We start from the raw sequence: 15,578 nt of genomic DNA, 5'->3' as shown, positions 1-15,578 counted from the left end.
GGCTGATGCACAAAGGAGTTCAAAGACAAATGTTTATTTTTAAAGAGCCTCCTGAAAGCCACACTCCTGCCTATGTAAACTCAGAAAAGCTTTCAAAGATCTAAATTAGAAATCCAAATAGAATGATTTCCCTTTGTATATTACTGTTCACACTTGGTTCTAGAATGTTTATAGTTGTCATTTATCAATTCTGTTCGGCTTGTGACTGTACACTTATTAAGGAAGCTTAAACTCTGTCACAGATGATAACATTTAATCCCGAGCATGAAATCAATGCATCTATACATTTATGTAGCCTTTGAACATTATCGCACCGCAGAGGACCATTATTGTGATCCTGGCTTGTGTTATCTAGTAATTCAAAAACCTGTACTTGAAATTAGCTTCTAAATATAGAGTGTAAGTTTTCACAGCTGCTATTTATTTGTGAAATGACATCTGGGTAGTGGTATGAAAAGCAATGAATATGTGCTGATTTTTCAGTAGCCATGCTTCTAGCTTCTTCAGAGCTTATTTGAAGTGAATAAAGACTGCAAAAGACGCCATGTTTTGCTTGGGTTGAATGGAATGGAATGTCCACAACTAGTTCCTAATCACCAAGCAGGTGATAGTTGATAATCTTCCTCCTTGCTTAAATTATTAGGATGCTTTTTTAAAATTTCTATTGCTTCTGTAATAATTTTTTTGGAGGAAAAAATCTGCTGTATTGTACCAGGATGCTGACATTTTGTAGATGCTGGTATTTTGTGATTAGATACTGGCTATCCAGTTTAATATTCCATTCATGTTTCTTAATTCTGTATTTTATGGGCTGTGAATATTAAAATGGACAACATGATATGCAGAATTAAAGAATATAAAATCAAAAGCTTAAAAAACATCTGGTCCAAGGAACCCAGAACCTCACAAGGAGTTACTTCAGAGTAGTTTATGTACTCTGCTCACCTATAAACTGAATTGCGCCAGACTAAAGAATTTATCCACATAACTATTAGATGCGAACTGCTGTGGGGCCTGCCTTCACCCTTTTCCTATACACCAGAGATTCCAATCTACGTTGTCTCTTTTCTCCCTATAAAAGACCTGCTCCCTCTCATGACTCTGGATTACATTCCACTACAAAAATAGGAGAATCGGCTTTGGCTGATTGCCAATCACAAGGGCCAAATATTAAATCTATAATAATATCATTAAATATTAATTCTGTATTGAAATACCAATAAAATAGATTCAAGCATCTTTAGCCATTTTCTTTACAAATATAATTTGAGGAAAATATATCACATAGAAACTTGTCAAGATGGCGTAGAAAAGAAAGAAAAATATGACTGAAGCAGTAAGGATATTAAAATATAGCAAAGCATTAAAGAGAAATCAAATCCCTGTATCTGAGTACAAAGCAGAGGTGGGTTTCAGCAAGTTCTGACCAGTTCTGGAGAACTGGTAACAGAAATTTTAAGTAGTTCAGAGAACCAGTAGTAAAAATTCTGACTGGCCCCACCCCCATCTATTCTCTGCCTCCCAAGTCCCAACTGATTGGGAGGAAATGGGGATTTTTCAGTAACCTTCCCCTGGAGTGGGGTGGGAATGGAGATTTTACAGTATCCTTCCTCTGCCATGCCCACTAAGCCATGCCACACCCACCAAGCCACACCCACAGAACTGGTAGTAAAAATTGTTGAAACCCATCACTGGTACAAAGGTAAAGTACTATTCGGTTCTAATGTTATTGTTATTTCAGGAGAAATGTTGTAGTATGACTCTTTCCATCAGTGGGATATTGATATATGGAAATAATCTAGATGAGGTTCTTTTTCTATGCTAATGTTTACTGTATTCTACAACATTAATCTTCAAAGACTGGAGCTACATATTAGACTCTTCCCAAATTAATGTTATTGAAATAGTGTGGAGAGAACATTTTGCAGCATATCTGAGCACCAGTGCAATATCATCTGACACTATGAATGGCAGAGTAAGTCCAAGCATTTATCAACATGCAGTTGACTTTCTATGTATCTTGTACAGTGCAGTATTAAATATTTTCATTTAATGCCAGCTTGAAACTTCCCTTTGTCTCTGGCTCTGTGTTTTTGAAAGAGAAATCTATTCCTAACTCAGTTAATTGGGAGAGAAAACAAATAACCACATTTATTGATTAGATACACTCACCCCGAATGCACTCCTGAATACAGATTTATCACCACTTGGCAACTTGGAGAACAACACATTATAGCCACCACAGAAATTGACATTCCTGCAACTAGTTTTCTACAACCTAGCCAAGCTATTGAGCTGTGTGAATTATGGCAGTGAGCTTGCCTGCAAGCAATAATGTGGAGTGGCAGCGGAGAAATTAAGTCTGTGATGGCCAAGTATAAAACATTAATGCAGATTGTTAGTTAAGCTCGTTTAGGAGAAACTTTTCAGGAAGAAAGCAGAATTGAACATAACATGATTCTGGGAATTCTTTTCCATTACCTGCTACCTGAAGCCTTTAACTGCATATCTGGCACCTTTTAAGAATTATTCCCTCCAATCTATTGTACCAAGTGAGAATAGAGTTACTTCTCAATTTTATCTAAGGCAATCTTTTCAGATAATGCTGAAATTCCTATATAGGAAAACAAACAATGCAACAAAAAAGAATCGTAAGGAGAGTAGCAAAATATACTAAAACAATGATAGTTCTGTGACTATCTTAATCATTAAACTTACTGAGAAGTAGAATAAAAATGTAAGTTAGGGTGCCTTTGCCTTAATCAACTGTAATCAAATATTGATGTCATGCTTACTATGCAGACATTCCTTATCTCCATATAGGGAAAGCATGGAATGGAAAAAGGATGATGATGAGGATGATTTTATACACAGCTTTCCATATATTTTAAGTTTTAAAACTATATTGTAAACTTTTTTTGAAGAAGTTTATAATATTATTTTAAAACTTAAAATATATAAAATAAGATAAACTTAAGATATATAAAATATCTATTTAAAAGGAGGAAAATGAAAATGAAATAAAACCTTCATAATGGAAACTCTGCCATAATACTAAGCTCTAAGGCAGGAGTGACCACACCCAACACAGCTCCATGAAGGGGGGAACATCATGAAATTGTCAGCTTTGGAAGCCATATTAGCACCACATGCTTCCCCGCTGCCAACTTCTTACACTTTGGAAAGTGGGAGGTGGGATTTAGAGGAGTGATTGTAGTTAGACATAATAGCATTCTTCCCTTCAGTCAAGGTCATGGTGTTTATGCATCTTGAGGAGGAGTGGTTGCAAGGATGGCTGTAGTTGGGACAGATGGTGATTGGGCCATGTGACAGACTGATGGGTGCAGGGGCTGGATTTGGGGTTTTGATTTACTGAGGGAAAACTGGAACGTTCAGATTTGGGTTTTCCCAGATGTACCAGTTTACCTTCTCTAATAAATGGAACTTTGAGAAATGCCTGCCTCGGAGTTTTTACTTGGAGTTGGGGACTTTCTGGAACGCTGACAGAAATATCATGTGACAGCAATGTGACGCAGCAAGTTTGACATCTGTGCTCTAAGGGATTTCAATATTGAAAACATTCCAGAGATCAGGTGTCACTGCTGAGAAATCCTGTCCACAAGCAACTACAAAATTAGATTTGTCAGTCATGACACATGCAACAGGATCTTTTTTGATGAGTATAATTATCAGATTTGTAATGAAAAATGTAATGCTGTATATGTAATGCTATTGGATTCCAATAACAAAGGTTACCCCAGGAACCCTTCCATACTATAAATAGAGTGAAAACTCCTATAAATAAGAGCTCTTCTATTCTGTAGAATAGAAAAGCCCCTAAATTCTCATATTATCAGGAAATACCTCAGTGTACCTCAGATGCTCTCCATCTCAAAAATCAGCTAAATGTAGTGAAGAATGTCAACAAAGTGTTGTAGCCTGTACGCGGCCTGTGCAGCTGGTGGCTGATTTGGACAGCGAGGAGGCTGGTGTGGTGCTGCGTCAGCAGCCTGTGCAGCTGGCACTCGAGTCTGACAATGAGGCTGGAGAAGATGTGGTTCCAGAGGCGGGGATTTAGCCAGGGCCTTCAGAACCTCCAGAAGCTCCCTTAAGTGAAGAGGATGAAGAGGAGGAGCCTCTTCTCAATGCACGAGCGTGCAAAGCTGCCAAAAGGCAGAAGTGGCTCCTCAGGAGGAGGTCTTCTCGAGAGTAAGGCTTGGGGCTAATTGGCCACTCCCTTAGCCTATTTAAGGAGGAACACCGACTGAAGCAATTTGCAGGGAACAACTTAGTTCACATACCTTCGTGCCTTGATTTTAGTTCTTTGCAAATTGCTTCTGGGCTTTTTGCCAACCATAGTAATATTAAGATTATTTATTCTTTGGATTCTTGCAGACTGTTAAGAAAGTTAATTAACAGCCTTTGTTTGAAGAAAAAACTGATTTTATTTTAGTAAACTAAGGTTTGTACAGACTTTGTGTGTGTGCTGCATTCTTTGGGGTCCATAACTGGGGCAGAACACAAAGTCAGTTGAATCGAGTCCCCTTTTGTATGTTTTTATTATGGTGATGGGTCACTGGTTTATATTCTATATTTCATATTTACATTTCTTGTATGACCCGACATTATGTTTGTGTGGAGGGTGTTGGTGTACGTTGTGCGCCACCCACATGGTTGATTTGTGCAGCCTTATAAATTCAGCAATAAATCAATAGAGTAAAACAGGGCACAAAGAAGAGAGGTTGTGTTTTTTTGGTTGTTTTTTTTTTTGAGCTCCTCATTTTGCCTACATATAAGTGCATTTTATGCTTTATGCTTTAAGTTCGCATATGTGTATCCAGGAAAATATTCAGAGGAAGGAAAGCAATTGACAATCACTTTCCTGGAACAGAAGTGTGGGATGGCACAGAAGCAGAACCATTGTCCAATGGGAGGTTGTGGCAGCTTGCAATGACTTTTTTGAAAAAAAATGTGTTTAAATTCAAGCATGACTTTTGGAAGAATAGATAATGATATGTCAGACAAGGGCTGGGCTAGCTGACCTATAACGTTCCATCCAATTTGATTGTTCTCCAGTAGTTCTTATTCTACTTAGTTGTTGGCATTCTCTTATTTTAGAGTCCAATTAAAATGCTGAAAAGCATATATATATATATATTTTTTTTTCGCGGGTGTTTGTATGTAGGTCTTTGGTTATTCGGGTCTTCTCCCACGTAAAATTGGAAGTGTCTTGGCGACGTTTCGACGAAGTCTCATTCGTCATCTTCAGGCTGGTGTTCTCGGCTTCGTGCTTCCAGGAGCAAAGCACAAAGCATGAAGCCGAGAACACCAGCCTGAAGATGACGAATGAGACTTCGTCGAAACGTCGCCAAGACACTTCCAATTTTACGTGGGAGAAGACCCGAATAACCAAAGACATATATATATATATATATATATATATATATATATATATATATATATATATGCATCATCTCATTCTCTAGGTGCTTTCTTTTGTCTGACCTTTGCAGGACAGGGACATTTATAATAGGAACAGAATATGATTGATAATTAATGTTTTATGGATGACAGAAATAGTGACATTAGACTGATTTTAGAACTATGTTTTATTAATGAGAATTAAAATCATTTCTGTCACAAGAAGCCCATATAGGAATGAGGATTAAAAAATGGAATGAGAAAAAAAAAAACCCACACTAATTAGCTCAAGTTGTTTTTCAATATGGCTCTGCTTAGGTATCTAGGAAAAGGATAAGGAGATAAGATCTGGCGTTAATTCTATGTGATCTGGGTTTCTGCCTCCCCCTCTTTTCTGAATGGCTATAGTATTCTCTAGAAATGCTTGAAACCTAATGTTTTGCCCAAAACCTAGATTTTGTTTGGTAGTCTGCAGGAAGACTGGGTTAAGACTGTTACGTGGAATGGAGCATTTTGGGATGTTCACTTAGGCTGTGAAAGTAGCAAGGAAAACTTTAGGTTGTTGCCTTTGAGTAAGTGATTATTTTGTGAATGGCCATATTAATCATGATGGCACCTTTATGACAATGCTGACAATGTGCTTTCAAAATTCTAAGTGAGATGTTTCTATCATTTCACTGTTCTCTAGCTGCTCACTTCTAGGATGTGGGTACAGAGCCTGGATAGCTCTGCAGACTAAGCACTGTAATTTAACACCAGCCATCTGCAATTAAAGTAAGTTCGAATCTTGCCAGGCTCAAGGTTGACTCAGCCTTCCATCCTTTCTAAGGTAGGTAAATTGAGGACCCAGTTGTGGGGGCAATAAGCTGACTTCGTATAAAATATATAAAAAGTATGAAGGCTATTGCTTAACGCACTGTAAGCCGCACTGAGTTTCCGGAGAAGGGCGGCATATAAATCAAATTAAAAAAAAAAATTCACTCCTCATATGACCTGCTTGTTTTGAGTCCATTGATATGGGTATTATTTTGAGGTTCGTGGAAAATCCTTGGTCAAGTCAACCATCTAAAGAGACACATTATTTACTTAGCTTTCCCTAGCTCCCTTAACAATTTCTGTTACAGTTTTCAGAAAGTTAGCTGCTTTAGACTTTTCCAGCAAGAGCAATAAAGAGTCCCAATACACCTTAAAACTAATCAAAATATTATTGCACAAGCTTCTGCAGATAATAGTCCTGTTCATCAGATGCCCAGGATATAATCCAGAAAAAGAAATATTTTATATAAACAATAATGTTTAGTGGGAGGAAAGCTGAGAGCAGGGAGGAAAGGGTTAAACAAGATGAGAAAATCGGTGAGAATTGCTCATAGTGACTTTTAATACAGCAGTAGTTAGGTGTGATTCTGACATTCTTGCTTTGAAGACCTGGTTAACATATGTAGTATAATTTGGAACTTTGGTCTTTGTTTAATGCATAAAAATTGTGTTAAATCTTCTAATGAATTGTAACTGGGTAGTATCAGACTTCACATTTTCTGTTCTCTATAACTGCCACCTCAGTTCTCTGCTTGTAGTGTAAGTATAACATAGCAAAAGGCAACTTCCAAAAATCAGTGGAGAAGGGGAGATCAGTTTCACTGAACACTTTGTCTCTAACCTCAAGGTCACTCTCCTTGAGGAAAGAAATTACAAAATCCAAATTACTTCTGAAGCAATTGAAGTAGAATGTGCTAATTTTAATATCACTTCTTCTAGCCTTCCCTGTCTCTTGTTAGTATTGTTAGAATTAGTATACAGAGCTGTGTGGCTAAGCCATTCTATCTTTTTAAAGGCACAGTATTTGTGCTAAAACAGGGGTGTCAAACTTGATTTCATTGAGGGCCACATCAGGGTTGTGTGTGACCAGGGGTGGGCATGGCCAACTCAATGTCACTTGTATCGGGGGCACCTCTGGTGGCCAAATGTTAAGGTAGGACTTCCCTCATACCCTCCCTTACTCTCATTATAATCTCCTTCCTTCCTTCCTTCCTTCCTTCCTTCCTTCCTTCCTTCCTTCCTTCCTTCCTTCCTTCCTTCTTTTCATTCCCTCTTCCTTGTCCTTTCTTCTTCCTTCCTCTCTTTCCTTATTTTTCCTTCCTTGCTCTCCTACCATCTTTCCTTCTTTTTCTTTGTGTTTCCTCTTCCCCTTTCTCCTTTCCTGTCCCTTCTTGCATGCTCAAATGCAAAAGGGAAAATATTTCTTTTTTTGGTTTGCTTTTAGCTTGTTTTGATAGCCCTCTGCCAGCAAAAATGGAGCTCTGGGGGGACCACACACACATTCTGAGCTCCGTTTTCACTGGCAGAGGCATCGCGGGCTGGTCCTTTGATGTTTCCAGGCTGGTCCTGTGGGCCAGTTCTAAGCATCCCACAGGCTGCATCTGGCCTGTAGGCTTTGACTTTGACATCCCTGTGCTAAAAGAAGGGATACAGTGTTGCCAGGGATTCTGAAGAAATATTCACTGTTTTGAAATAGATTTTTGTCCACTTCACTAAAGCAGGGAATATAACCTAGTTTTTATGTACCACAATCTCTGATTAAAATATGTAATTAATGATAGCTGGTAAACAATGGGAAAAACATAGAAATATGTTACCAATTTTAGTGCAAAAAGCCTTGCGCATATGCACAAACATACTCCCAGGTCTTGCTATATCTATGCTTAAAGGACAACTGCATATTTTAGCTGCAAACCACAATGCTGTGCCAATTACAAAGCAGAGGTAAGGAAGTGTATGTGTCTGTTAATGTGGTTAAATGTCAGGAAGGTAATTACAGAAGGTGACATTTATGGGACTATGCTGGACATCATTATTCTTTTGTGATTATTGCATTTTCCAACCTGTTGCTTAGCATGGAATAGATATTTTACAAACAGCAATCTGGACATGGAAAAAAAAATCCTTTCCCCCCCCCAAAAAAAGGTGGGGGGGATGTCACAACAACTCTATTAGCCAAAAAGTAATTTGTGTTCATCTTTCTTGACCTTTCTGTCATCTGTGGATAATTATTGCAAAGCCCTGAATATCTGTTTCACTAATGCTATTTACTAGATAAAAAAGATCTTGGAACTGAATCTTGGAAAAGGTAACATGAGTAAGTTCATCCAATTTGTGGCAAATTTTATTGCTATTTTAATTGCCTAGTAAATTGTTTTCAGCACACAAAATAATTGCATAAAAGGGATGCGAACATCAAATATGCTTTTTTCGCCCCCCCCCAACTTACATGCAAACTGAAGCTTTGCTTTCCTGCTCAGAATCGTTCCAAATGAATTTGTGACCAAACACTGGTATGTTCCAATATCCTGTTTCTTATGTGGATTATTGATTGCCAAGCTGCCTCCAACCAGCCTGTAGTGATAACTCATGCTAAGATCAATATCTGTGCCATTTTGCTTCCACCTTTGAGGGGGGAAAAAATCAAATTATACTTATAATTTACAGAGGCTATTCAGGTTTCATTTTTATGTAGTTGCTGTAACATACCTGCAACAATGAAAAGCACAGTTAAAATATTAGAATATTGTATCGTATTTCACAGCAGACTAATTTTTATATCCATCTTGTAAATTTCACTGTAAATTTTATGGTCTGAAAAACTTTCTTTTGAATAGTGCATTCTATGCAAACAGCTAAATGTCTTCAAAAAATAATAACAACTTATTCTTGTCATCCAATCTATATATTTAAACAGCAGAATGCCACTGCATTCTTTTCTTTTATACTATAAAAGTACCTGGAAATACTCTATATTTTACAGCCCATGCTACTAATATAATAAATTTGCTTGTAATAAAGATTTCAGAGATCTAACTCAGAACAAAATATACTTCAAAAGGCAGGAAGGAAGCAAGAAAGAGATGTTTATATCATTTGAGATTGATAATATAATAATAACACTGTTATTTTAAAACATGATCTGTCTCCCTTAGCCTGTTAGAAAGAAAATGAATCATGTCTGCAACGTATCACAACTATTTACAAATATCAAAATAAATTATGTTCCATACATAACAATATTTTCTACAAGAATAATAATAATAATACTTTAGGTAGGTTAGCCATTTCTTTTCATGAAAAAATATGTTACCTAAAATCAAGTCTACTGTATTTGGGCAACAACATTCCACACAAGCACTGATTAGAAATTATTAAACTTGGTTGTATTTTGTACATCAAATTTTGTTACCATCCAGATATGATACCCTTTCTTAAGAACTCTGTAGATATAGAACTGAAGACTCTAGTCCCAAACTCAAAGTTAGATTTGCCTTGGCCTTCTGGTTGAATTCTTTTCATAGAACGACAATCCAAAAGTTTTAGATAAGCAACTCTTTTCTTGTGGGGAAGAGGGGGTTGAAAATGAATATTAGCATTTGCATTAGTCATAGAAAATTGTCAGAAAGAGCCAATTGTATGATAAATATGGCAATGACAACAAACAATCTAAATTAGTACAAAAATCTAGCTAATCATATTTTTCATAGGAGTAATAATAACACGCTAGCTATCTGTTGTAGAGAAAAAACAAGTTATCTAAAAATAACTGTCTCTGTATCCACATTCCATACAATCACTCAATAGAAATAAATAATTAAAATAGTCTATATCTTCTGCTTCTTCAGATTTTTGTTCTGTTCAGTTTAAGCAGAGTTTAAACATGTTCAGACCCAATGACAATGTTGACTTTAATTACATAAATTCATACTTCAGATTTTTTTTTCTTTTTGAAAATAGCAGTTAAACTTTGAGGGAGTAAAGAAAGCGATTGGCAATTTGGGTTTAGATCAATTTATTTCCTTTGGGCATTTCAGTTGTTGTAAGAGGAAATTAGTTTTCCTAAATCTGCCAAATGGCAGTATAGGTTAAGCAGAATGTATAGTGGCTGTGCTGTGAATTATCTTTATTTTCTTGGAGTGCCCTTATTCTATACAAGTGTCTTAAATCCAAGGTAGCATTAGTGAAAACAAGTAATGTTTATAGAGGATAATTTGCATGCCCTGTTTCCAAAACTTGATTGTCAAATATAGTTTGACACTTGGAAAATATTACGTATAAATCTAACTACATCAGGGTGTTATTGCTTATTGTATTTGTTTTTGGGTGTGGGATAGGAGTTGTGGAAATTTTGTCTGCCATTACCATAAGGCAAGATGCCATAAGATAAAGCTTTTTTGCTTTGCTTGAATTCCTCCTTGTATCTCAAGTCTACCACTGGAGAAATGATTTTAGTAGGAGTTGTAATGGAGATGTACTGTATTTGGTACTCCTGTTTTTGTGAGAAGCAGATGAAGAAGAGACTTCACTGAGAGAACCATCTATTTCCTCCCTTTGAATGTGAAACATATTTAATATACATTATATGGGTTGAAAATTTATTTTGTGATTTATATTCTGACAAGATCTTTCCAATGGAAATGGAAACAAAACCAGAGTAAATTTAAATTAGATTACCTTGTCAATTTGTCAGACTACATATGAAGTTTAATTGGTATAAAATATCTGACCTGACTCCCCTGAAAAATAAATAATTAAATAATCAGTAATGCTTAATGTGAAGGACTTTTTTTTTAACAACAAAAGCATTTGTATAGATATCTATGCATGACAAAGTAATTCAGAGGCTGAATGGAATTTCAGAAAGGCTTAGCTAAAGGCCTTTTAGATAAATACATATTTCCCCCCCCAAAATGAATGAAACTGAATGGATCAATTGAACAAAATCAATTTAATTCTATAAACAGTTGCTTATAGTTCAGAAACATTTCTTAGACCAGTCTTTCAGAGGTTTTTGTCTTTATGCAGTCATATGATATCAGGCAGGGTCTTGCTGTTCATTTTAACTCTTCGATTCTTATGTTCTTTATCTAATTTCAGATTTTTATCAGGTCTAGTGGACCTGTTGGGTATTCTGTATCATTTCATAACTCAATTCTCTGGATTTCATTTTATTTTTCCCTCACCATCCATTTAAATCTATATACAATATAAGTTCTCTGGATCCAAAATTTTCTAATGCTGGAAACACTGGTAGTTAATTTGCCAGCTCACTTTAATTTCTGAATCAATCACTGAAATAACTGCTGTCATCATTACATGGTTCCCAATTAAACCCTATAATTGTTTCTCAACACAGATGCAAAGTTGTTGGCTTACTTGCAGCAAATGAATTTTTCACAGTGTCCCATAATCATTCTAATCACACAGTGTGATTATTATTAAACTGTGCATATAGATAAGGAACTCAGCTCCTGGTTATGGTCTTCTCTTAATTAATATGTTTCAATCAATGAAGGAAAGCTATTAATGGATGCATATGATTGCCAGGTGAGTCTTTAATCAGATCATGCATACCCTGATGAATTACTTAAAATTCATCAAGAAACAAAAACTTGGAAATTATTTGAAAAAAACATGTACAGAGTAATTATTTTAGAATGGCTTTAAAATGCAAGTATAAAATTGTTCTGGTATTTGTGCAAAACATGAAAGTCAAAGAATGTGTGAGCATTCAATATATGTCATGGAGACAGCCACTTATACTGATTCTACTTCATAAATCTTCTCCAATAAACAAGTTCCTCAGAGACATGGAGGGTTCTAGTTGCATTTCAGCTAAAATGACTAGAATTCCCCTTAATGACTCTGAGGTAGTACATGATGATCAAGAATTGAAGGGATGAGCATTGGTCCATGAGCCTATAACAGTCTACTAGGAATATTCTTATCCAATTTGTCTTGTGGGTTGGCTTTCCCATTTAAGGACATGGTTTTAACGAGTGGAATTTTGGCCCCGTTCAGATTGGATATGCTTCTTTTCATAGGTCAGATTAAGCCTGCAGACCAGAGACTCCCCAGTGCTACTCTATGTCATTTCATTATCATTCCAAAAAGAGAATGTACTCCAAATTGAGTGAGCACAACATTAGACCAAGAAGACAAAATCTGTCCTCTTTGGCATATCTGGTCTTGAGCAATTGGATGAAGCTGGAGAAAACCCAGTACAAACACTGCTAAGAGAACAAAATATTTAAAACTGATACTGTCGTAGCTACATTCCATAGCAATAAATGTATCATTTTAGTAATACTGTATCCTTAATTTCAAGGGTAAAAAGTTCTACCAAAACTTTCAAGTTCAAGTCCGTCTGTCCTTCCTTCCTTCCTTCCTTCCTTCCTTCCTTCCTTCCTTCCATCCATCCATAATAGATCTCAATCTCAAGGAACTTTTATTATAAAATTTGATATAGGGAAAACAATGTTGAGGGATAGGTGTAATGACCAAACTTTTGACTATTTTTTAAATAGAATAGATAAGGAGTGTCAAACACGCAGCATCCCATTTTTGTCATGTGACGTATTGCAACTTTTTTCCCCCTTCGTTAAACCGGGGTGGGCATGGCCAGCATATGATGCATCTGGCCCTCAAGTTTGACAGATAATTTTAATTAAATGTATTTTTAATCAAAGCTATTTAACAAGTGTGGCTCCAGTCCTGTGGATATGAATTTAGTAGTAACATTTTGTGGATAATTAGGATCATGTGCTAGAACTAGCATTGCAAGAGAAGTTAATTCCCTTATAGCAACATTAAGTTCTTAAAATTATAACTATTTCAGCTGAAATACTTCAAATCGCTCTGATCAGAAATACACAACTTCTTAAACTCAGCAGCTGGCTAGTGGTGACAAATCAATCAATCAATCGTAAGTGTACTGAGAAAACTTTGTTCTTAGTGATGGATGAACTCCCTTCAACAAAATGCAGATTTTGCTTGACGCAGCAAGATATTTTCCTTAAAGTCATAAAATAATTTGAGCAGTACTTTCCAAATCTAGAAACTCAGTCCCAGAGTTCATCAAGAACCAAAAGGGATCTCAGCTATTGCCCTGACACATCATTTTGCCATTATAATGGATAATTTGGTTGGAAGGGAAAGACAAGAATTGAAAATTGACTTGAGTTGAAGGAGGGATTGAAATCCAGGATGGGCCTTCCCTCAAATTTAACTGGAAACTGACTTTTATATTTTCAAACCAGGGTAAATTAAACACCATCACAGTATATTTTTTCTCAGTCTCTGTTTTATCACTTCAATGACTTTAAAAAATTATAAAAACCTAATTAATAACAAAATATGGGGCATTTTTTATTGGTGAGTGGATACTGGAACATGTATGTCCTTGTATATTTTGGTTTATTTTAAATTGGAGGAGAGAATAGATCCTCTTGAAGCCAAGCCACCATTTTCCTTTTCTAAAAATTGCCTTTTCACAGAGGACTTTTTGTACATGATACTAAACCAGCTAAAGCAACATAGAAAAGTAGCACAACAATCAACAGTTTTATCCTGATGGTGGTATTCTAAATAACATAAATAATAATTATTTTATAGAGCTTCATCTAGTTAAATGGATGGAAGCAATGGATGGAAATTAATCAAGGAGAGAAGCAACCTAGATCTAAGGAAACATTTCCTGACACTTAGAACAATTGATCAGTAGAACGACTTGTCTCCAGAAGTTGTGGGTGCTCCAACATTGGAGGTTTTTAAGAGGAGATTGGACAACTATTTGTCTGAAATGGTATAGGGTTTCCTGTCTCTGAGCAGAGGGATTCGATTAGAAGACCACCAAAATCCCTTCTAAGTCTATCATTCTATTCTATTCTAAATCCAATTATTTCTACACAGTCTTAAGGATTTGGATGTTTGTGAGGAAATATCCATAATGGTGTGATTTTTTGTTGTCTCAGATTTTCTGTATGCTATATAAACAATGGAGCAGTATCAATTTACATTTTCAGAATAATGTAAGTTTTAAAAACATAACATCACTAGCTGGAACTGACAGCATTCTAATTTAGTGTCAGTAAAACATATAAAAAGACATTAAATAAGTGTTTTCTGATAAAATCAGAAAATAAAATAGCTGTGCTATCTATTCTAGTAACTAACAAGCAAGCAAAGTTTGTGTCACTTTATAAATAAATAAATAAATAAATAAATAAATAAATAAATAAATAAATAAATAAATATACCTGTTTTTCTTTATTCTACATTCTCATCTGCCTCTTATGCAATATGTCTGTTTTTTATATTTCTTATTGTAAATACTCATGTTTGGGATAAACCCCCAGGTTATTATGCCATGCAATACCATACCATACCATACCATACCATACCATACCATACCATACCATACCATACCATACCATACCATACCCATACCCATACCCATACCCATACCCATACCCATTTTATTTTAACTGCTTGCTATTCATTTGAAAATTATGAAGTTTTGTCATTAGACTCAATAACACTCAAAATAATAACATATATAGAAGATAACTTACCGATACTGTAGCAAGGGAGAACCTTTTGCTGTACAATTCAAAAGCACTTCTGATTTTTCTGAATTCTCTGAATGTATGACATCAGATGGCTCTTGAATAAAAACAGGACCATGATGAATTTGTTCATCTATGATACAAAACATATTAAACAGATTTAAAACATAATACTTCACTTAAAATTCAGAATGTATCTGGTTTTGTACCTTCCAACCAGACCTTAGATATCTTTTCTATACTGATAGTTTCTTGCAAAGTATTCTATTTTAATGAGTTCTACATGAAAAAACTAAACAGTTTTGAGATACCTAAATTTTTCTCTCTATTCAAAAGCAGCTAATATGGCATTCATCATTAACAAAGCTCTATGTAATAACAATAACAATACCCCAAAGTGGAAAGTATCCTTTCCTTCCTTCCTTGAGGGGCTTTTAACCCATAACCACAGACCTGCAGTCATAGTGGCCGCAACAGTTTTTCAAAATGTTTGGAACACCTCTATTTTTAGAAATGGACCATTCTGGTTGTGAATAGCTATTGTTTTCCCATCAATAAGAGTGTATGCAGCATCGCACTTACGTAAGTTATTTGATGTTTTCTGTAGCGGCGTTTGAATTTGAATTGCAGTTATTTTGACCACAGATCTTTGTTAACATATATATTTTTTATAATGTCGGGGCCACGTTTTCCACCAAAAAGGGTACAATTTGGTGACCCAAACTTCAAAGAAACTGTTTTAACATGATATGAAGAAGCAGAGAGTGATCT

At 35.7% G+C, this 15,578-nt stretch overlaps 1 protein-coding gene across 1 annotated transcript in view; it reads right to left on the bottom strand.

Moving 5' to 3' along the window:
- The window catches only part of CNTN6 (contactin 6), a 146,359-nt gene extending 131,424 nt beyond the window's left edge, over nucleotides 1–14,935 (bottom strand). The window contains 2 exon segments of the mRNA XM_070933567.1: nucleotides 8,687–8,862; nucleotides 14,814–14,935. Of these exon segments, the coding sequence (XP_070789668.1) occupies nucleotides 8,687–8,828 (142 nt within the window). The 5' untranslated portion in view covers nucleotides 8,829–8,862; nucleotides 14,814–14,935.
- Between the last annotated feature and the right edge of the window lie 643 nt (nucleotides 14,936–15,578).

The sequence above is a fragment of the Pituophis catenifer genome, unplaced genomic scaffold, assembly GCF_029215685.1.
Source record: "Pituophis catenifer annectens isolate HBS135680 unplaced genomic scaffold, rPitCat1.0.hap2 SCAF_2, whole genome shotgun sequence".
NCBI lineage: Eukaryota > Metazoa > Chordata > Lepidosauria > Squamata > Colubridae > Pituophis > Pituophis catenifer.
Note: the sequence above shows the minus strand (reverse complement) of the source record. Positions and strands in the feature narration are given on the sequence as shown.